A 25,256-nucleotide genomic window follows, 5' to 3' on the forward strand; every position below is an offset into this window, starting at 1 on the left:
TTAATTGCAGAAGAAAAATGTGATTTTTGTGTAAATTAGAAAAATTTTAAAGATTTGTTGAAAATTAGAAAGATTTTTGATGGGGATTGTGGTTGTAAATAACAGGCGTAGTTATTGAATTACTACTATATATTTTTTTAAATTATGGTTATTACTTTTAATAGGTTTTTTCTTTGGGTCTCTAAAATTGTTAAAAGTACTCTTTGTTGTATGTTTCCTTGTAGAATAATGTACTTCACAAACTTTTCATTGTGTGAAGACTATTTCCAGTTATGTTATTGCATAAACAATGATAAAAAAGCATTATGAAGTTTTAACAAAAGAAATTGAGGACTGCAGCAGGGTAAAATTGTCAAGTATGTAGAACAGCAAAGATCATCAAGATAATTTGAAACATCAGTTTCAAAAATTCATTATTATGTGATTTGAAACATTAGTGACAATCTGATTTTGATTTTATATTTGATTTTACAAGTAATTGTACTTCTAAAGTAACATAAAGTAATTGCACTTCTTTGTTTCTGATCTGAATTAGTTGACAGCCATTTTTAACCGTTTTATTGTTTGAATATATTATACAATAATTGAACATGGAGTTATAATCAGGGATATAACAAATTTCCAGCACCTTCAAGGTGCTGGAAAGCTGTCATAGAAAATATATTCAACTTTATTTTGTGTTTCATAATGTTAGAATAACTGTGTTACAGAAGCACTAACTTTCTAAAGTAGAAATGTTTACATTTTTATCATAACAAATAAAGAAAGATGAAAATATTTTTATTATAATTTATATTCATAAAAATTATTTAAATAACATTTTTTTATATACAGTCTAAGCGCACTAATTAAATGTAATGTAATAATTTTAGATTTTTTTTTAACAGTAATAAACACATCATAGATAATTAGCTGATTAAATAGTTGAATATTTTTATTCAACTACAAGTAATGCAAGACTGTGAAATATTTAGAGTAAGGAAAATAAAAACTTGATAAGATTAGAGGGATAGTGTAGTAGTTTGCTTTTAAGTGGTTATAAACAAAATTTTTTGCAGTGTAATATTTTTAATTAAAATGTTAAATTTTTTAAAAGTAGAAAATATAGAAAAAAATTTATTTTACGTGGATATAACCAGTTGCCAGATGGAAGTTTAGCTCGAATTTCCACAATTCCATATTTAAAACTGAAGAACTTTGATGAAATTTGTGCTGTTTTGATAGGTGGAAGTATATTAAAGGATGTTGCTTTCATGTAGCAGTCAGTTGTTCCATAACGCCCAGTACACCTAAGATTAAAACACAAGTAAGAATAATATCTATTGTTACTTCATTATTTTCCTTAAAGGTTAAAAATAATATCTCAAAGAAAAATTACATTTAGAATCAGAGTTATGGTTAACAGATTTGTAAACCATTTTATTTAATCTCATATTAAATACTTATACTGATTAATATTTATATTAATTATTGTAATTTTTGTTCATTATCTGAACACAAGAAAGGAATATTATAAGAATTAAAAGGAATTAAAAGGAATTTTTTTCACAAGAAAGGAATATTATACTACAGTCACACAATACCACATGTATGTTATCGTGGATATCTGTTTGGAATAGAGCCTCCTACCAATATCTACACTATAGTAGATTTATATAATTCTTATACTTAGCATGGTATAAGTACAATTGAATTCAGCTTTTAGTCTTCATATATTGCAAATAATTTCAACATGCTGTTGGATTTCCTGCTTGAAGATTCTACATTTTTAACATCATCAAACTGGTTACTAGTATAAAATTATAGTTCATAGGACGACTGTTTAGACTGAATATTTAAACTATAATGATGCTCATCATGTCATTCAAAATAACATGTCATTATAATGGCATTGTGCATAATGCAAGCTGAATGACTGGAAAGGTCTCTCATACTGGTCTCTCACTTAACAATTTATCGTCAAACCATAATATATCATTCAAATTCATATTTGAGCCTGGTTTGTTTGCACTAGTAACCAGATCTAAAAACCCAAAAAAAGTAAATAAAATTTACAGAATATATTTATGAAAATATTCTTCCATCACTCTGGAAAACTGCTTAAGAAAGAAAATGCAATGCTTCGTAATAACTAGCTGGCAACAAATTATTTTCAACAATTTCTCAGAAAATTTGGATGTCGAATGATAATTATGACCCAAGGTGATCTTATTTTATCATATCATTCATTTAAAATCATGTAAGATGTTATTACATAGCCTTGAATGCAGTGAGCTGTTGCACCAAATCAATCAACTGAAAGAGTTTTTGTCAGTCATTTCTTTTTCATTGAACATTTTTCTTTAGGTTTTTAGGACTTTGTTACTTTTATTTAGTATAATAATTTATTTATTCATAGTATAATATAAGTGTGGCAAATTAAATAGAACAGAATGAAGTTCAAGAAAACACAACAGTTTCTGATAGTAAAAAAGAAGTGTCAGAGATTGAAAATTATACAAGCTTTGAAAGTGATAGTGATAGTGATGACTCTGATGAGGATAGTGGAGCAAGGCAAAGAAATTTTGCAGCAAGCACAAGTATAATTTGTAAGGATGGAGAGATTGAGTAGATGGTGAAGCCTCCACAACAACATTAATCACAAGCTGCCCAAAACACTACCGAAAATGTAGCCGGTATCACAAGGTACTCATCTTCCAGGATAACATACTTGGTGAATTCATTTCATCTTATTTTCAGAGTTCTATTGAAAATAAAGTGATAGAAATGACTAAAACTTTATGTCTTGAGTTTATTGAGAAAAATGGAAGAATTAGATAACATCTCATTTGAGGAATACTGTAGATTACTGTTTCATATGAGGATTTCTAGATCTCATTGGGACTCAACAAAAAGCTTATGAGATCCAGATACTGGTCATCCAATATAATGAGTAACTATATCCCTTGAAATATTTTATTTAATATCTTAAGTTTTACATTTTGATAATAGATCGGTATGTCAAGAAACAAAGGCAAACAGATAAATTAGCTCCTGTACAGGAAGTCTGGGATAAGTGGATAGAAATTCTACAAAATTATTCTGATGAAAATGTAACAATTGAACAATTAGTTGGTGTATGTGACCATTTCTCTTTCAATCAATATATTTCCAGTAAACCTGCAAAGTTTAGCATAAAAATATGGATTTTGTGTGATAGTAATACTTCTTACATGCTGAAATTGTAGGTTAATACTGAAAAGAACCAGGTCTCCAGCTAGAAACGAATCAGGAAGCATGAGTTGTGTGGGATTTGACTAGTGACCTCAGAGTCACAATGTTACAATAGCCTTTTTTACAACTTACAATTTAGGCCAGCTTCTTCTAAGATGTAAAATAACTATGTTTGTTACCATAAGAAGAAAATAGAAAAGAATTGCCAGTACAAATGACAAATAAGGACGTTTTATTTGTCATTTGTACTGGCAATTCTTTTCTATTTTCTTCTTATGGTAACAAACATAGTTATTTTACATCTTAGAAGAAGCTGGCCTAAATTGTAAGTTGTAAAAAAGGCTATTGTAACATTGTGACTCTGAGGTCACTAGTCAAATCCCACACAACTCATGCTTCCTGATTCGTTTCTAGCTGGAGACCTGGTTCTTTTCAGTATAAACCTACAATTTCAGCATGTAAGAAGTATTACTATCACACAAAATCCATATTTTTATGCTAAACTTTGCAGGTTTACTGGAAATATGTTCTTAAAAAGAACAAAGGTGTTGTACTTTGAGTATTTAACATACTGGAGTAGAGTTAAGCGTGAGAACAGACAAAAAACCACAAATCATTTTAGATTATAATGCTGCTAAAGGTGCTGTAGATACGCTTGACCAATTTACAGCCACATTCAAATGCAAAACTAACCAGTGGCCAGGGATAAATTTTTACATATTTGACATATCTGCATATAGTTCATATATTCTTTCGACATCAGTCAATCCAACTGGAATAAAAATTCACTAAATAAAAGAATATTTTATTTATAAATTGGGAAAATCACCTGTTACACCATATATAAAATAAAGAAGATACATGTCCAGAACATTGAATTCACTAACCACTGTGGAAGTAATACAAGAACAAGATAAAATTTTACCTCTCAAAGGAACTTCTGATAGGGAAGTTACAGGGATAAAACACACATGGTGTAAGTTTTTTCCTTCAAAAACTGACAATTATTTGTTCTAAATGTAGCAAACATTTATGCGATTTACCCTGCCATTATTAGGTCAGGTTGTTATCCCTTGAGCAGAGGAACAAATTTTAACTTGTCTGTGTAATTTTTTGCATGGTGTGATTTGAAGTGGAAAATAATTTAATAGTCTCTGCTCAGGTAACTGTCCAGAGATTCTACATGATACCTAATGGTTCTACAAATAGCCCAATTTGGAACAGAGAAGCTTATCAGATAAATCCAACTGTCTAATCACTCTTATATGCCGACAAAGGTATTAATAAGATTGTCTTAATATTTAATTCGTTGTGACTGGGTTGTAGTTTGTAAGTAATAGATTGAATAAATGTCTTTCATATAAAATCTCTAAAAATAAATGTTTTCCTTCATGAATGTAAATGTTACTTTATTACCATAAAAAAATATTATTGACTCACATGATGTAGAATTTTTTCTATATTATCAATTCTAAATAATATAGAATTGGCCAGCACAAATTTTAATTTGCAGCTAATTAAAGAAATTATTGAAGCCATTTGTTAGACATCTAGCATTAATTAACTGGTCACCTAAAAATAGGCTAACTAATCTGTTCAAATCATAACAAAGTAGTTTGTTATATACTTGCTGACAAAAAATATGTGCATTTTGTTATTGCTTAAGTAATATTTTATTGCATTAATTTTTTTTGGATTACAAAACAATAACAAAATTACTTTACTTTCTTTTAAAGCAGACATGTTTGTCATATTTTCGGTATACAGTTATCTGTAAGTTTTAATCCTCCATGAGTTGATAATTCTTCTGTTCCACTGTTACTTGCTTTTAAAATATTCCTCCTTATTCTCAGTTTACAGGAAATTCTTATACAGGTATCTCAAAAAATAATTTTTTAAAGAATATATGTTTTAATACAGATCAAATTTGCAGATAAAACATAAAGTTAGTTTAATTTAACATAAATCAGTAGTAAATTCTAAAGCAAAAGTAGTTTTTAAAATTATGAAATTGATCAAAACCAACAAAATTTTGTGTTGACAGCTGATTCTTACCTCATTTCTTCTCCGGCATTTTACCACGTAATATTAAAGCCTCATATAGGTATTGGTGAAAATGAATTAGATCTAGAATTTCTTTATTTATTTTTAATTCTTCTGCCTCTAATTTATATTGTAACCATGCATTAGTGACAGCTAAATCATTAGCATGTGTGAACATTCTTAAAGTCCACTTTCAAGAATGATTGAATGTTCCATATATATATGGAAGTCAAAAAGTCACATTTATCAACCCCTCCCATACTTGCACTGTATCTTTTTAAACTTTTGGGCATTGAACATTAATGTAGTATTTTTTTTACTTTATCCTACTGATTACAAGTGTCAGCATTACCAGAACTATTATAATTTGATGCCATAACTGCTAATGAATTATTATGCCACTTTGTTAAAATATGATCATCCCTGACAACTTCTTCAAAATACCCCTCACATTTTTTTCTTCATTTCAGCATCTGAAATGAGGGGTGGCTTACTAAATTTATTTACTCTATCAGTACCAATCGCATAAATTTTTTTTTAGAAGTTGAAATAACCCATATGTACTGAAATAATTATCAAAAGATAAATAATTACTTTTACTGTAATTCTTTTAGATAACTGCATTACACTTGCTGCCCCATATCCTAACTGAATATAATTATTTATTTCGGTAGTTAAATTCTTCAGAAGGAATTTATATATTCTTCATATTCTTCATGATTATATTCTTCATGAAGAATATAATCATAAGTTATTCTGCTTTCACCACATAAATACAGTTTTATTTTCCTTTAAAAGGTACTATTTGTTCGTCTACACATATATTTTTCTACATGCTGAGCTCAAGGCATCCTCTGCTGATGACATCATAAAGTGGACAAACCTTCTAAAATTTGTCTTTGTTACCTTTCTCTTTACATAATTAATCTACAAAGTGGATAGAAGATCTTAATTTATAAAATCTATTTAACTGCATATTTTCACAGACAACTGGTATTGAAAATTTCAATTCCCAGTACAAATGTACACAAGGATAACTGAGATTGCCCATAAGAAATGAATCCCAACAAGTGCTTTTACTTCCTCTATGGCTGTAGAAGGAAAATTAGCCATATTATTCTGAACTGAAAATAAGTTTTATGGTACGCAATATCTTTCCATAATATATCAGTAAAATAATAGACTTTGAGTTCCTCATAGTGAAATTCCAGAGGTTAAAAAGCTGGTACTGGAGCAGTGGCAAAAGTATAACATGTTTTCGATGCAATGCATTTTTTTGTGTAAGATTTCCACCAGAAAAACATTTTTTTTGCTGACTGTGCTACAATTAGACAAGTATGCCCTACAGCATCTTCAAAACTACTAGTAGAAGGATAATCAACATTGGGATTTGCTGACATAGGAGACAAACTATTGATGTGTGGTTATCTCAATTTTACCTTCACTCCTTATTTCATTACATATATTTTCTGGATCAACCTCTACTTTGTAACCAGTAATTTCTGGAGTATCAGATTAAAATTTTCTTTTTCAATTTCTGCAAGAAACAGGTCAAGATTATGCAACACATTAAAACATAAAATAAGTGTAACTGAAAGGGCATTTGATGTACTGGCCGATTTTATAAAGAGAGGATAACAATATTACTAATTGATATATTTCACAAAGAATTGTACTTAATGTAAAAATATTTATCTCATCAAATTAATTTTCATCTTCTGAAATTTCAACATCTAATAAGTCTCCATTTCTAACAACTCACTATCATCACAAATGAACTTGTTCTGAAACATGCTTAGACACAACAGTGAACAAACAATGCTGCAGACATATTGGCTAGATCATGGATACCGATGCTCTTTGGTGGTTGGATTTCAATTAACCATAGATTTCAGGAATGGTCAACCTGTGACTGTACAAGTCTTCACTTCATTTACATTCATACACATCATCCTCTGAAGTAATACCTTACAGTGGTTCCAGAGGCTAAATAGAAAAAGAGAGAGAACCATATTGGTTCAGTCACGGCATCCAATGTCGTGGACACACTTTAAGGAAGACTTATCACCAAATATTGAATTTATAATTGATGACCATTAAAATTAATTAATTTTTAACCATAAATTATTTTTTTTATTACATTTTTTAAAAAATGTGGTAGTTACACTAAAATAGACTTAAGCTTACACCATATTTACAAAACTTATGATACAGAAGAACAGAAGGCATTTAAGGTTGAATAAATTGTTCTCTATGAATCTGATAGAGTTCAGGAGTGAGTATACAGTTGCACATTAGAAAGTTTGTTACTGGGATTAGCAGTTCTAAAACAGCCTTCAAACAAAATCCATTTAAATTATAAGCAGTAAAACATGATATCCATTGTAGTGGACACAATGACTGAAAGGGTTAATTGCTTCTAAACTTCTGCGTATTTTAATTAAATTATTAGAGTAGAATTGTGATCTTTGCCCTGTTCAGTAATTTTTCCTCCTTATTATAATCACTAAGGGATCTAATATCTAATCATGGAATTGATTGCCTATGTAAATAATATCAACCTGTATTTGCAATGTAATAATGTTGAGCCTACAAACATTCTTAAACAAATGATTTGTTTACTCAATTTTACTTAATAGTAGAAAATAATTGTAATTATTTAAAAAAAATAAAATTTTTTCTAAGTCTAGAGTTTTCCAAAAGACATTTTTAGAAAGAATGTTTTCTAATTACACTACTTTTTTAAATATATGTTTTTGGTCATCCTGGACCAAATTAAAAGTTGTTTTAACGTAAAAACACTTATTTTTTTATAATCTACAAACAAAATATCTTTTTTTCCAAACAGATCCTAGTTTTTCAGTGGTTTGAAGAATAAATTCTGCTTTAGTATTATTTCAAAAGAATTATGAAAATCAACCTTTTTAAATTGAGAGTTCCATTAATGACAATTGCATCTGACATTACAGTAGGCTGAATAATCAGCTTCCCATTTTGAATGTAGATATTTTTAGGATCATTATCATACACAACAAACTCTTCTTCCTGAAAAAAATATGATTATGTATTATGTAGTGAATTATTTAAGTAATTAGCATAAATTGCATTTTTATTAAATGTTATCAAGTTTTGTACATTACCAAAGATACCAAGTTAATTTGATCTTTTAATTCAGAATTTTTCATAAATTCTGTACAAAAGTCTGTCAATAAAATCAAAAACCATATGAAAATGCAGCGACTATTTCAAATTTAACAATCCTTACAGTTTTAATTACACCAGTACAAGTAGATATGTTAACGTTTATCATTAGCTTTTCAAACAGCCACAATTTTTTAGAATAGGGTATAAGTATGGTAGGATTTAGAATAAGATTTCAAGCATGTAACACATTTCATATCATGAAGAATGGATGTACTTATGGCCTTAATAGTGTGTTAAAAATACTGGTAATTGTTGTATTTACAATTATTGGAAACTTTTGATCACATTTTAGAGAAAACTGTTACATCTACATTGTTTAATTCTAATTACATTGGCTTGAAGATGACACTGCATGGTTTTAAGTTGATTCAATTACAGAATCTGCCAACAGTTACCGAACAGAAATCTGAACAGAAAGTTTAATCTGGAGAAAATTAATCTGAGGGCCATTATAGCCTCCCTTGCATCCATATTGTTTCGGAAACTAGACTAGTCTTTGGTTGATATACATCTTATTACATGTTCTATTTGCCTGTAAACTATTCTAGTGTTTGTGTTGATACATGAAATGTTAAACTTATAGAGCAATAGATCTCATTCTTATCTGGTCTTGTTTTTATAGATATGGTAAAAATTGCATTCTTTTCATAATCTGAGGTTTTTTTTCCAGTTCCCTAAAGTTTGCAAAACTAATATGTATAGTTTGTTGACTTATTTTTATCAGGCAGAATTGTAATTCTAATAGTATATCAATTCTTTTGCGACTGCTTCATTGTTTTTAAGGGTCTCATAGTTTCATTAAACTCGGACTACAGTATATCAACTTAAATCATCATCAATATCTTATTTCCTAGCTCTTACTTAATCAGACGTGCTCTGGACTGTATTTCTAACAAAGTATCTCTAACAAAGGTTGTTCATTTGTGTAGTTGGTTTTAATTTTTGACTCTATTCCCCAAAACTATTATTTAGTCTAACTAAATAAACTATTAATAATAATCTATTATTTTTCTAAATGCAGCCTCTACATTTCCAGTTATCATGCTTTTTCTATTTCATTACACCTTTTTTCAAATAACCTTCCTTTGCTTCTTTACACCTTCCACTTCATTTCTTCTATGTTGATATAATTTTCTACCTTCATGATCGCTGTTTTATAGTATTTGTACACATCCACTAATATCTATATATTTCTTATTTTCCATGTTTTTCTATCTTCTGTTACTTTTCTACTTAATGTCTTCTCTTCAGCATTATTTTTTTTTTTAAATTAACCATCGGTTTTAACTGAATTTTTTGTTCAGTAACTACTGTTCTAGGCCTGTACCTACAATTTGTTCAAACTTTAACATTCCACAATTTCCCTTTAGTCTATCTAAATTTCATCTGTTTTTGCTAATATTGTTAAACTTCTCCTAACATTATTAAATTGTTAGGAACCAATATCTGTTTCTGGGTATGTTTTGTACTCCATAATTTTTTGAAAAATTCTGCATAACCATTATTTGCAATCATTCTGATGTCTTTTGTCTCTAATCTTATCAATACATACTTTTTTATTAGTGATTTTTAAAAAGGATGTTTAACAATCTAAAAAATTACTTTATACTTAAAAAAAATTACTTAAAAATAAGTAAAATTACTTTATACTTTAGGTGAAATTTCAAAAGCCTCTTTAATCAACGGATTCTGAAATAATGTGATATTTGAAACATTTTAAATTCCCCAAAAAATGTTATTCTCTTGAAGGCAACAAGATAACTGTTTTTTTTTTTTCATTGTTTTTGGCTGTCTTAAATAATAAAAGTGTGTTATTACTAACAATAACAATAGATGAAAGAATGAATATTTGAGTAAAATTAATGTTCCTGAAATCAATACTCTACAGTTGACTTTTGATAGTGCAGATGATGCATTAACAACAAAAGTAGAGATGCATAATACGATGCACTTGATAACAGCAATTAGCATATTAAAAATTTAATTATGAACGTCATTAATTAAAAAAAATTTTAACAATTTAAGTAGAATGGAAATATTTTTGATTAAAATTAACTCATTATGCAAATTAAGTATAAAATATATTAATACATACATAATTAAGTATAAAAATATATAAGTATTACAAATCTTGTTTAATTGTTGGTATTTCAAATGAAATGTATGAAAAGAAGCCCGTAATTCCATTTGTATCAGTTTATTTCTATCTTGTTACATGACAACAGTAACAGTTTTTAGTGAAACTTGTGGGAGAAATTAATCTAAACCATAATTAAAACACATTTTAACAAAATATTTAAATGAGCACAATCCTCATTAGCCTTTTTCTTATAAATTAAAATTCCTAAGATTAAAGTTTAAATAAAATAAAATTTAAATATTTAAGAACGTAATATTTTCATTAATATGACACTTTGTTTTTAACTTTAAAAGGAGCTCTGTAGAAAGATAGTAAAAAATAATTTCATAATTTGAAGATTTTGCTTTCATTTCAACAAATATTTTAAGTGAAAAATTAAATAAAATAAAATTTAAAAAAGTTTTTACAGGGAACATTCTGTTCTGTTTTTTAATCTTTCATTTGATCATGAAATCTGCTTCTGTGGTTACAAGCTATTAAAAAATGTATTTTGTATCTATTTATCCATCAATTTAATTATATTTTTTGGGTGTGGGGGAAGAAATGTGGAAAGAGTTGGGATTATAAAGGATCAACTCACCACATAACTTTGGAACAGTGCTTAAGTAGGAATGGAACACAACTTTAATTACTTTCTCTCATATATATTTTTTCTTTCAGAATAGGACTTTCTTGCTCTCTAATTCAGGTTTGTGAAAGTTCTAGCAAAATTAATTACATTTTATACAACATTGCAAAAAAAAAAAACATACTTTATGTTACTTCAATCATTTATTGATTAACTGTATATAGTGGGAATGAAGCCTTGGCCTTATACAAACAGATCAGTGAAAATTAATAAAAATTAAAATAAAAAATTATTTGTTAATACTGAACAATCCTATTCTCAGGTTAAGCAAGAATAAATTAATCAATATTATTAGATAATTACTATGAAAAAATGAAGGCCGGCTACTGATTTAAAATACTTTCACAGCATTTATTTTAACTTCCAGATAAACCAAGTTGAAATGTTTAGTTACGTCTTTTATTGATAACAGATAAAATTACTTGTAATGAGAATATGAAATTTAAATATAATAAATAACTACAACTGTTAATATTCCCTAATTTAGGTTTATTGTAAGTACTAAAAATATCAATAACTTTTTATACAATATTGTAAAAAAGAATCCATCAAGTTAAACTGTACATAGTGGGAGATGAAAACTTAGCATTATACACCACTGTAACAAAATTGTTGAACGTTTATAAAATTTAAAAAGTTCATCTATATTAAGTATTATTTTTCACTGTATTCCTGTAAGTATTCTTTATAAACATCATTTGGCAACTCTGCAGTTTTTACTTATGAGAAAGGTTTTAAATTTTATTCTATTTTTGATATATCTTAAAGACTACATACCACAAGAAATTTGTGCCCTTTTTTATTATGATTTTTATGAGTTAGAATAGTTTCAGTTTGGTTGTACAGAAAGTAATTTAGGATCTTCAGAAGTTTAAAGGTTGTTATTCTCATTCCAAAATACATATCAAAATATTCAAACATGTTATCACTATAATAGTATGGTAAACAGAGTTGTTATGATGATAGTAAATAAATAAATTAATTAAAAACCCATGTATAAAGTATGTATGAATATATACTTAAATGATCCAGTTATTACCAACTGAATATGAAATATGGAAGCTGACAACGTTGTCAACACACTTCTTCCATCCTAACCTTAATCAGATTTAATTCTGAGAATTATACCTATTTGAACTAAGGTAATTATACAAATTTTCTTATTGTAACTACTGTCAGATTGAAATAATAATTTTTTGACTAACCTCAGCACTTGATATTTTGATTGTGTTTCTCCATTTTGAAGTATCAAGTGAATCAAAATTTTCCTCAAAAATTATTTTGTTGGAACATACTTCTCTTTCATTCACTTGTGTTGGAGATTTAAGACAGTTGTCTTGTGAATTCACATCTGCAGACATTTGTTTATATTAGGATTTAGATTATGACATCCAGTTTTGGTTATTGTTAAATAAATTTGGAACACCTTTCTGGTAGACTGTTATAATTCTACTATAAGTAAGCTATCTTATTCTAAAGATGTAAAATCCTGTTGCAGATAATTGTGATGAGAGAGAAATTGAGAGAGAGAGAGAAAGAGAGAGAGAGAGAGAGAGAGAGAGAGAGAGAGAGAGAGAGAGAGAGCCTCTTGATATTTTAAGTAAAAGATTTCATGAAACAACAAAGTTTTCAAAAAAGAATCAATGTTAAAAACTAGTTGAATGTTAAAATTAATAAAAAATCCATAAAATAGCCAATATTTTCTGTATTACTTCTATTTTCCAAGTATTAAAATGTTGCAGAGTATTGTTGTAAATAATTGTAAGTACATATTATATTTTTGATACATTATTACTTTTTTCTTTTTTATCAATTACTATAAACTTTATTACTATTTTATAGCATGTTTCTACATCTTTGATGCACAACTTGTTAATTTTTTTCTGCATAATTTTTATCATTATTTATTTAACCAATAAATATTATTTTTTAATAACAAAATAACATAAAAACAAATATAAAGAACAGCAATAAATACAGAGGATAAAATTATAAAAAAATACCCATTATTTGGTAAAATAAAGGTATAGAGTGTAAAGATTATTTCTAAATTATTTTATCTGTTTTTGTCATTAGATTGTATTATTAATTTGCTATTATGTTTTTCAACTATCTGCGTGGTTGCAGGAAAATAATTGTGGGGCATTAAAATTTTGTACTGAATACAAAAAAAACTAATTTCAAAATACACATTTATTTTTAATAAGACTTCAAAACTTATGTGTAACAAGTTTGATAATAACATATTATCAAACGTATTATTAGATAATACTATAAATTTAGACCTTTTCAAGTAATCGAAGCTTCTACTTTAGTGGAAGAAATGTCCTGTGGAAGAAAAATTTCCATATTTTTAAGATGAATCGACTTGATAATTTAATGTTTTCATATAAATTATATTTTTTAACAAAACTACACTAAAAATCATTTCTTCAAATGAATTTCTTTTTCCTTTTTCAAAAAAAAAATTTTTTTCCTACTTTTCTTATTTATTTTTAATACAAATACATAAAGTATTACTATTTAAAGGCCTGTAAAACTAATACATCTAAATCTTATCATAGGATTTACACCTATATTTATAACTTTTTAAAAATATTGCACAATTAATGTTTAAAAAATAGAGAGCAACTACGGAAAATGTCACTAACTCATACAATTTAAAAATATATTCAGCATTTCGTTTAATTCCGATTTAATGACAGCAACTTATCTCAACGTATTGTAAAACACATTACCATTATTAGAAATATTTTTATTGGTCATAGCACAAAAGATTTGTTTGTCTTGAAAACATATTACTCTGTAATTAGTTTTTAAATAATCCTGACTAAATAAACTCAAATTTTCTCTTTCATTGTTCAACTGTGCTTTTTTTTTTTTTTTTTTTTTGTCTTCAGTCATTTGACTGGTTTGATGCAGCTCTCCAAGATTCCCTATCTAGTGCTAGTCGTTTCATTTCAGTATACCCTCTACATCCTACATCCCCAACAATTTGTTTTACATACTCCAAACGTGGCCTGCCTACACAATTTTTCCCTTCTACCTGTCCTTCCAATATTAAAGCGACTATTCCAGGATGCCTTAGTATGTGGCCTATAAGTCTGTCTCTTCTTTTAACTATATTTTTCCAAACGCTTCTTTCTTCATCTATTTGCCGCAATACCTCTTCATTTGTCACTTTATCCACCCATCTGATTTTTAACATTCTCCTATAGCACCACATTTCCAAAGCTTCTAATCTTTTCTTCTCAGATACTCCGATTGTCCAAGTTTCACTTCCATATAAAGCGACACTCCAAACATACACTTTCAAAAATCTTTTCCTGACATTTAAATTAATTTTTGATGTAAACAAATTATATTTCTTACTGAAGGCTCGTTTAGCTTGTGCTATTCGGCATTTTATATCGCTCCTGCTTCGTCCATCTTTAGTAATTTTACTTCGCAAATAACAAAATTCTTCTACCTCCATAATCTTTTCTCCTCCTATTTTCACATTCAGCGGTCCATCTTTGTTATTTCTACTACATTTCATTACTTTTGTTTTGTTCTTGTTTATTTTCATGCGATAGTTCTTGCGTAGGACTTCATCTATGCCGTTCATTGTTTCTTCTAAGTCCTTTTTACTCTCGGCTAGAATTACTATATCGTCAGCAAATCGTAGCATCTTTATCTTTTCACCTTGTACTGTTACTCCGAATCTAAATTGTTCTTTAACATCATTAACTGCTAGTTCCGTGTAAAGATTAAAAAGTAACGGAGATAGGGAACATCCTTGTCGGACTCCCTTTCTTATTAGGGCTTCTTTCTTATGTTCTTCAATTGTTATTGTTGCTGTTTGGTTCCTGTACATGTTAGCAATTGTTCTTCTATCTCTGTATTTGAACCCTAATTTTTTTAAAATGCTGAACATTTTATTCCAGTCTACGTTATCGAAAGCCTTTTCTAGGTCTATAAACGCCAAAAATGTTGGTTTGTTTTTCTTTAATCTTCCTTCTACTATTAATCTGAGACCTAAAATTGCTTCCCTTGTCCCTATACTTTTCCTGAAACCAAATTGGTCTTCTCCTAACATCTCAGTATTGTTTCTCCCATTTCATCCTCCTCAACTTACTCTTCTTCCTCTATAACACCATTTTCTAATTCATTTCCTCCGTATAACTCTTCAATATATTCCACCCATCTATCGACTTTACCTTTCGTATTATATATTGGTGTACCATCTTTGTTTAACACATTATTAGATTGTAATTTATGTACCCCAAAATTTTCCTTAACTTTCCTGTATGCTCCGTCTATTTTACCAATGTTCATTTCTCTTTCCACTTCTGAACACTTTTCTTTAATCCACTCTTCTTTCACCAGTTTGCACTTCCTGTTTATAGCATTTCTTAATTGCCGATAGTTCCTTTTACTTTATTCATCACTAGCATTCTTATATTTTCTACGTTCATCCATCAGCTGCAATATATCGTCTGAAACCCAAGGTTTTCTACCGGTTCTCTTTATTTCGCCTAAGTTTGCTTCTGCTGATTTAAGAATTTCCTTTTTAACATTCTCCCATTCTTCTTCTACATTTTCTACCTTATCTTTTTTACTCAGACCTCTTGCGATGTCCTCCTCAAACATTTTCTTTACCTCCTCTTCCTCAAGCTTCTCTAAATTCCACCGATTCATCTGACACCTTTTCTTCAGGTTTTTAAACCCCAATCTACATTTCATTATCACCACATTATGGTCGCTGTCAATGTCTGCTCCAGGGTAAGTTTTGCAGTCAACGAGTTGATTTCTAAATCGTTGCTTAACCATGATATAATCTATTTGATAACTTGCAGTATCGCCTGGCTTTTTCCAAGTGTATATTCTTCTATTATGATTTTTAAATTGGGTGTTGGCAATTACTAAATTATACTTCGTGCAAAATTCTATAAGTCGGTCCCCTCTTTCATTCCTTTTGCCCAGCCCGTATTCACCCACTATATTTCCTTCCTTGCCTTTTCCAATGCTTGCATTCCAATCTCCAACTATTATTAAATTTTCATCTCCTTTTACGTGTTTAATTGCTTCATCAATCTCTTCGTATACACACTCTACCTCATCATCATCATGGGCGCTTGTAGGCATATAGACGTTAACAATCGTTGTCGGTTTAGGTTTTGATTTTATCCTTATTACAATGATTCTATCGCTATGCGTTTTGAAATACTCCACTCTCCTCCCTATCTTCTTGTTCATCACGCAACCTACTCCTGCCTGCCCATTATTTGAAGCTGAGTTAATTATTCTAAAATCACCTGACCAAAAGTCGCCTTCCTCTTCCCACCGAACCTCACTAATTCCTACTATATCCATATTTGTCCTACCCATTTCCCTCTTTAAATTTTCTAGCCTACCAACCTTTTTCAAGCTTCTAACATTCCACGCTCCGACTCGTAGAATGTTATTTTTTAATTTTCTGGTGACCCCTTCATTAGTAGTCCCCACCCGGAGATCCGAACGGGGGACTATTTTACCTCCGGAATATTTTACCAAGGAAGGCGCCTCCATTATTGCTATGTGAAAATGCAAAGAGCCACATTTTCTTGGAAAAAAGCAGCTGTAGTTTTCCATTGCTTTCAGCTGCGCAGTACTCAGAGGACTGAGTGATGTTGATACGGCCGTTTAAGTCGTCCTGACTCACGCCCCTAACAACTACTGAAAGAGCTGCTGCCCTCTTTCAGGAATCATTCCTTAGTCTGGCTCTCAACAGATACCTCTCCGATACGGTTGAACCTTCGGTCCAGCTACTCTGTATCCCTGAGCACTCAAGCCCCCTCACCAACGGCAAGGTCTCATGATTCATAGAGGAGGCAACTGTGCTTAAATGTTTTAAAGTAAATGCCTTGTAAACTGTTATTTTATTTTTTTCTAATTTTATTTATACATTACCTTCATACATTTGAAACATTATTATTTCATAAAACTTAGTTTTAAAAATTAAAATTGATATTAAGTAGTTTTTTAATTTATTCATTTTGTATGTTCATGTACTGAATGAAAAAATTTTTTTGTAATCCCTTCAGGTAAACACTGGACAATTATTTTTTATCCCTGGAATCACATCTACTTGTTTCTGACATAAAATAACCTTGAGTACAGCATATAATGTATGAATACATAAAAATTATGTATCCATCTGAATATAATGTTTATTTATTCTTTTCTTTGAAATTCAGTGTAATTACATTGTTACTTTCGATAAACTATTTCTAATAATTATATTGAGAAGTAAATGTTTCATCTAATCAAATTTTTGAAACTTGTATTTGTTTTATATTGGCTTAATTTACAATTAAGTCATTGTTTTCCTTTTCTATATAAATTAGAAAGTTAATTTACGGCAAAAATAAGAAAGTATTTTCTTGAATCCAGTTTTTTGACTTTTTTAAGTGAGATAATCCAATTTTCTCAGTTAGAACCTTAAGATATTGTACTGGAACCTGTTTTATTCAAATTTTTAGGTCAAACAAAAAATAAAACATATGAAGTTTGTCCCTTAATTTGCGTCCCAAAATACTCAATATGGTTTCATTTTATCTTTAGAACAGAAATCAGGAGACTACAAGTATTACTGTTGTCTTAACGTGAAAACAATGCATTTTGCTTTGTACCTATGATTATAGGAACCTTTTTGGCTTATATTATGTCACAAATTGCTTCCCAAACTATAGCCGCACAGTTTTTGAAACACACTGTCATAATATTCACTTTATTCAATCTAATTTGTCATAGAGGAAAACATTAAAAAAAAAAAAAAAAAAAAAAATTAAAAAAACTTTCATATCACAATTTGATTGGAAATATTATATATATATATATATATATATATATATATATATATATATATATATATATTCTACCAGGACTTGACCCTGAAGCGTTTAACACACATTAATTCTGGACGAGTCCTCCTATACTAGCCTGACAAGGTCGCTACCTAATTTTCCTCCAGGTCACCCTTCTTGGTCCTGAGAATCCTGCCGACGAATAGGGCTACACTCTTCCAGCTGCTCAGGTTATGGAACATCATCGCAACCAAGGTGTGGGGGCTAAGTGCTCCCAGATCCGCCTCTAGTGTCCCTCGATCTGCTTCCCACCGAGCATATTTGAAAAGGTATGCTCGGCGTCGTCCCGTACACCAGGGCAATAGAGGAAGTCGAGGGACGGCGCTTTCTCTATGACAGAGGTAAGCGCGGAAGTATCCGTAACCTATTAAAAACTGGGTCATGTCTAACTGGGCATGGAGAGGTCTAAACCTCTCCATGCCACCGCTACGTCCCCGGTCTGATAAGAGCGATAAGCCTTGCGGTCCATTGTCCTCTGGTCTCGTGGTCCAAGGTCTCTTACCATGCGAGAAACGTGCGAGTGCGCTCTTCGTTGCCAATGGTCTCCCGGTCTTCACCTGCCCGTCGCCTCCTGCAGGCCGCTTGGCGCTCCCTTGCCAAAATAGCAATGGGTATGACGCCGGCGATCATCAGTACAGAAGGCTCGGAAACTGTCCGATACGTGAAAGCGACTCGCAAGGCCGCATTGCGTTGTAACTGCGCGAGCTGCTTCCGGTTTCTTTCGACTCTTAATGCCTGAGCCCGCACTTCCGCCCCGTATAACAGGACGGAATGCACCGTGGACATCAGCAATCGCCGTCTGCTGGCCTTCGGTCCGCCATTTTTTTATAAGCTGGCTGAGAGCAGTTATGGTTCTCGCAGCTTTGTCGGCGGCTCTCCGAAGGTGCTCGGCAAAGCTGTTTTCGGTCAATCATCATACCGAGGTACTTTGCGGCCGGCTTGGTCTCGACAACCTACACCCCGACTCGCAGGGAGAGAAGGGTGTTGATAGGCTTCTTCGTTACAACCACGATCTCCGTTTTCCTGACGGCTAGAGATGCTACTCTGGTCTCCTTAAGTGGGTCCAGAGTACCTGTGTGTTGGTCTAGTCTCAGTAATTTTTTGGCTGCTGGTCGAGTGTGTACCATCTAGCAGTATCAAGGGTGATTCAAGCTGTTGGTACATTTAGCACTTATTGTGTTGGACTTATCATTGCTTACTTCCACGGAAGTAAAAGGAGTAGCATTTATACGATGCGTACCCGCCTCATCGCGGCTGAAAGGTGGCAATGACTCCTGGTCGTAAGACCGTATAACAAGCAAGGTGTTTTCCCTAGTCCTGCTTGCGCTCTTGTCAGAGCGGAGGCCGTAATCTGTCGTTTTGTGCCGTACGTTTCTCATATTACATTCAATATGTCTAGCCGCAAAGTAGCGGCTAAGAGATACAAACAGTGAGAGGGGAATACAGAAGATATTGCCCAGGCTGCCCGTACTCGCTGCGGGCAGTAGTAATCACATTTGGGGGCTTGCCCAGATTTCTCAGATAGGAGGAAGACAGCGAGAATTTGTTAGTTCAGGTTAGCGTGTCAGGATGTAGGGAAACATCGGCCACGTCCGAGTTTCAATTTATTCTTAGCGAATGCCAAATCGCTATTCTGGCACAGTGGGATCACGGACGATGGCGGGGAATTAATAGAATATTTCATCGCGCAGCATCAGTTTGATGTTTTTAACGAAGCCGGTGAGTTGACTACCCTTACCGTAGTTGGTTTGCGGAGGGCCTTCCATGGTACCAATATGATGTCACCATTGGTAAGGATATTCTCGGTAGGATTTGAAATTGGTCGGTAGTTGATGATTGCGAAAGCTATCACCGGCTAATAGTCTGATTGAGTAGGTGGTTTGTGCGATATCTTTAGGGCGGACGTTCCTGTTTAGCAGGAGCGCATCCTGCACAGCCGGGAGGATTGGTCCAAGTTTTCTAACATTTTTGTGGCCAGGCTGCAAGTTTTTACTCGCAGTCTGGATGAGGTCCCATCAGAAGACCTGGCAGAGGATTTTTTTTCTGCTGTAGTTGAAGCTGCTGAACGCTCTATTCCTCGGAGTACGGGTCGAGAGAGAGTAGCTGAATGGTGGACTCGGGAATTGACTGTGATGAAGCGGACTGTGGGCCGGCTCAGCAGAGCCACACAGCGTGCGGATGATCATGATCGGCGTGCAGTCTTGATTGCGGAATATTGTCGAAAGAGGGCCGAGTATTTTCATAAGATTAGGTCTTCTAAACGAGATTACAAGGGCTCTTTTGTTCAAGAGTAGGGGAATAAGGCCCCATCGGGTGTTGTTTATCGAGTTCTTTGTCATAAGCGGAAAAAAATTCTGTCGGCTCTCTCGACCCAAGATGGTGTTGTTATAGATAAAGATCGTGTCCTCTCTCATCTGACGACGATCTATTTCCAAATGATACCGAGGTAGGTGAGACCTTGTATCATCGACGTGACCGAAGGGAAGTTGCAGGTTTTCGCTCTGTGATTGTGTCGTCAGAAATTACTGAGGCGGAAATCCGTCAAGTAATTTGTAGCCTGGCCCGGAATAAAGCCCCCGGATATGATGGTATCACGGTGGAACTCCTTGTTCGCACCTTGCCTGTGATTCTTGGGCCATTGACTAGGGTTTTCAATAGGTTGTTGTTCGTTGGGCACTTCCTAGCATGTTGGAAACGTGGTGTGTTGAGATTAGTCTTCAAGGGTGGCGACAAGTTTCCCACTGGTTTTCGAGAAGGTCTTGTACCTCCTCATTAACAGCAGGCTAACCTCTAATCACATGCTGATGGACAACCAGTATGGTTTCCGCCCCGCAAGGTCACAGAGGACGCGCTTCTTGGGTAATGGATTTGGCTTCAGCCAGCGAGTGTAAGTATGTACTCGGTGTCTTTTTGGATATATCCAGGGCTTTCAATAACTTGTGATGGCTCTCTGCATTTTCAACTGCAGCAACAACGTGGTTGCACGCTAAACAAAGTCAGAACATTTTCGAGATTCTTCAGCAACAGGACTGTCGTTCTTCGTGACGGCAGTTCAGAAGTAGGAAAGACCCTGTCTAAAGGTTGTCCACAAGTCAGTGTTCTAATTCCACTCGTCTAGGTGGTTGAGTTCGATTCTCTTATGCGTTTGCGTATGCCCAGTGGCTGTCACATGGCTTACCGACGATGGGCTGCTGCTGGTCGAGGGCAACTCTGAGCGAGTTGCCCTCGCAACATAGAGCTCAGAGCGACAGGCATGTAAGGCACTAAGGTTGTGGAGTCTTCAGCATAAGATGGTTTTCAGCGCGGAGAAAACCACTATGATGTTCTTGACAAGTCGTCTAGCTGCAACCTGTCATCCGCGGGTTGTGATGGACGGCTTTCCGATTAGGAACGTTACCGTTCAAAAGTATCTGGGTATTATCCTTGATGAGAGGCTTCTCTTCAAGGAGCACCTCCAATTTGTAGCGAAGGCTATTGATGCTTTCTTCGGTATCCGTAGAGTCATTCATCCCGATTGGGGGTTGAATTATCGTACCATGCGTATTCTTTACAAAGGTGTCTGAGGCCATTATGTTGTACACTGTGCCCGTCTGGGCTCATGGTTTACAATTCCAAAGTTATAGTGACATTCTTTTGCGAGCCCAGGAACTTCTATTGTTAGCTGTGGTGGGCGGCTACAGAACAGTCTCGTGAGAGGCTGTCACTGTGATTGCAGGCATAAAACCCATGGATATCTCGGCTATGGAACGTATCCAACGGTATATTTCTAAGAAGGGAAGCCTTCTAACGTTAGGGCGTGTGCGGGAAATTGAACACCAAGGTATTGACTCTTGGCAAGGTGGAACGATTCTTCTACAGGTTGATACATGCATGGCATTTTTTTAAATGTTAGAGAGTTGCGAGCAATTAGCTGGGTATCCCTTAATCGGCATATTACTTAATTTTTTTGGGACATGGTGCTTTTAGGAATAGTATGGCTAGGTATATGTTGGTTGTCTCCGTCTTGTGTCCGGACTGTACGGTTGATGGCACGGTGAACCATGTCCTGTATGTCTGTCGCCGGTACGAAGCTGAGCGTATCAGATTTGTAAGGGAACTCGAGAAAGTTAACTACTTCTTTGATCTGCGGGTCAACTGGAGAACTCGCAGAGACTGGATAATTGATGCTGGCTTCCTTCGCTTCCTCGCCATGCGCAGGACGGCCGAAGGGATTTAGTAGAGTAGGAACCTGGGTGGCTACGATCCGCCTGGGCAGTTGATTGGCTGAAGATAGACGCTTTGGCAGCGAGCCACGGTTAGTCAGTTAAAAGTGTCAATAACTGTAAAGCTGTCGGCGGATCGGCGACTGCACTGCCGATGGGCATGGGATGCCATGCAGCCTTGAGGTGTAGCGGCGTTTTGACGAGGGCATATTAGAATGAGCAAACGACACGGTCGGCAGGATGCGACTGCACTGCCGAAGGGCATGGGACACCATGCAGCCGTGAGGTGTTGCGGCATCTCGACGATAGTTTATTGTGGTGAATGTCACGCGGGACTCTGCGATGGAGCCGAGTGGGAGTAGGAGGTATGTCCGCCTCTCCCTAGTGGACCAGACCGGAGTCCATAATTTAACCTAAGTAGGGGTTTATTTAAGCGTAATCTGAGTTTCACAAGGGGACCAGGACTAAATTTCGTTGCTACGATCAGCATGTTTGGTGGTATATTGTTTTATTTTGCCTCGAGTTTCGGGCCATTCACGTAATTGGCTCATAATAAGTAGAACTGGGCGTGGGGTTCGCGCTTCCGCGAGCTCGGTTAGCTAGTTCAGAGGGATACGATGTAGGACATTCAAGATATCCGGATGAGGCCTACAGCGAAGGCAATAAGCTGAGTTATTAAATCACCGATGCAAATATCTACCGAGGCATTTACATCGGTGGCAATCCAATGAGGCCAGGCTTATTACTATGAGATACAAAAAGTCAGAGCCGATAGACGACTCCGGTTAATGCCCAACAGGGCGTGGAATGAGGGGGGTGGCGACTGGAACGTCACTAGGCGGGTGTCTTCCCCTACGAGGGTGGGATGAGGGCTAGAGACAAACCATGGTCGTCCAGCCAGGCACTGACTCTGTGCATGGCTCGGCTAAGCCTCAGTTGGGCGCACTACACGTCGCGGTCTGCGGCAAGTTGTGTAACATCGTCAGCGTACTCAACCAAAACAGATTCTTCAGGCATCTCCAGCCTAAGCAAACCATCATAAATGACGTTCCAATGGTCGAAGCCGAGAATCGATCCCTGCGCCACCCCTGACGTGATTGCAGTCCTACACCAGCTTGCCGCAGTCTATCGAGGTTTATTCCTCGGCTCGAAAGTGCTGTCTAAAAGCTTGGACGTCGTACAAAACGCCGGAATTCGATATGCGACAGGAGCGTTTATATGTGAATCAGGATTGTCTCCACCACGTTTTCGAAGAGACATCCTGTTACTGCGCTATGCGGCCTATGTCACGTCATCACCGCACCATGTAAATAGACCAGCGTTCACAAGACATTATTTCCAAGAAGATTACAACCGGCGTCAGACCTATACCAGGCCGGTCGGAATCAGATCTCAAGAACTGATAGATAAGTACGACATTGTGCTTCCCAGAGTTGTTGAATCAACGGTGTGTAAATCACCACAGTGGCTGCTTCCATCGGTCCTGTGTCGACTGGATTTATCACCTTTTAAGCAATGTAATTCTCAGGAAATAATTCATAATTTTCGGAAGCTTGTGAGCAAACACAACCATGAACTAGTTTTATACACGGATGGCTGTAAGATGACGCACGGGGTTGTCAGTGCCTTCCATTGTGCGGCCGTTAGTCATTCGTGGTCCTTGCCGGCTGTTGCATCTGTTTATACTCCGTAGTTTTATGCCATTTGGAAAGCTCTGTGGTATTGTGAGCACTATCTTGTAACATCCTTTTTGATCTGCAAAGACTCAATGAGTGGTATTCAAGCACTGCAGGATGCGTGCTCAACGGACATCTTGGTGAAAATTATACTTTCATTGCTCCGAGTGTTAAGCAAGAAGGGGCAACAGAGCACACTGATGTGGATCCCAGAACACACCGGTATTGCTGGGAATGAGGCTGCGGATGAAGCAGCTTGAGCGGCTGCTGATGCGTCTGAGCCCGAGGAAATTCCCGTCACACATGGTGATTTTAAGTGTCACTTGTCAGATGTGAATGGCACAGAGTTTGCAAAGGGTTAACAACTAAACTTATTGCCGTTAATGACTCTCCTTGCAAGTGGACCACTCCCTCTACGATTAAGAGGAGAGAACAGGTTGTAAAAACAAGGCTGCTAATAGAACGTACGAACCTAAAGTCGAATTATATGTTGACTGGCAGCAATCAACTGGTTTGTGAGGAGTGTCAGAAACCACTGACTGTCAAACACTTATTGGAAGATTGCCATGTATGGAGGAGATCTGCGTCGACAATTTAAAATTGAGGGAGGAATAAAGAAAATTTTGAGAAATGAAGAATGTGTTGTTAGAGACCTGCTATTTTTTATTTATGCAGCCGGTCTCTTCTACTGTTTTTGAATTTAATTTTAGATGGCATGTCTTTCGAATATTTCCTACGTCCAGAGAGGTTATTTAGATATTCCTTTTCTTTTGTTTTATTTCTTGTTTTGTAGTGAATGGGATCTTTTACATCCCATCCGGTTGTGAATATTCTATCAACGATTAAGTGTATACAAACCATATATCGGTAAGTCGTATATACCAAAGTGATTATACGTATGTGAGTATGATTTTTGTTATTTTGTACTTTTATTTTTGTGTTATCTTTTATTCATAATTTTGTTTTAGGAATCAACAAGGGCTAATGACCTTGGTAGTCAATGCCTGATAACTATAAAAAAAAAAAAATTAAAGAACAAAAAAAAAATATAATTATAAAATCTCCAATGAGGATACTGTTCACGTTACCAGTAAGTACCAAAAATCACACATCAGAAACTTGAAAATTTTGACAGAATATTAAGGAATATTAGAAGTGGTCTTTTATAAGATTGGAAGATTGGGGTAACTTTTATTTTAAAATTTCTCTGCGTTTGATATAATATTAAGGTAAACTATATTGAAATTTATATAAATTCTCCAT

At 34.0% G+C, this 25,256-nt stretch overlaps 1 protein-coding gene across 1 annotated transcript in view; it reads right to left on the minus strand.

Moving 5' to 3' along the window:
- Nucleotides 1-25,256, minus strand: part of LOC142332117 (beta-1,3-glucan-binding protein 1-like) — a 43,672-nt gene that overhangs the window by 10,676 nt on the left and 7,740 nt on the right. Inside the window, exons 2-4 of the mRNA XM_075378354.1 lie at nt 12,434-12,579; nt 8,177-8,301; nt 1,126-1,289 (exon numbers count right to left, since the gene is read on the minus strand). Of these exons, the coding sequence (XP_075234469.1) occupies nt 1,126-1,289; nt 8,177-8,301; nt 12,434-12,579 (435 nt within the window). The remainder of the gene's footprint in view (nt 1-1,125; nt 1,290-8,176; nt 8,302-12,433; nt 12,580-25,256) is intronic.

Source organism: Lycorma delicatula, chromosome 1 (genome assembly GCF_047948215.1).
Source record: "Lycorma delicatula isolate Av1 chromosome 1, ASM4794821v1, whole genome shotgun sequence".
Classification (NCBI taxonomy): domain Eukaryota; kingdom Metazoa; phylum Arthropoda; class Insecta; order Hemiptera; family Fulgoridae; genus Lycorma; species Lycorma delicatula.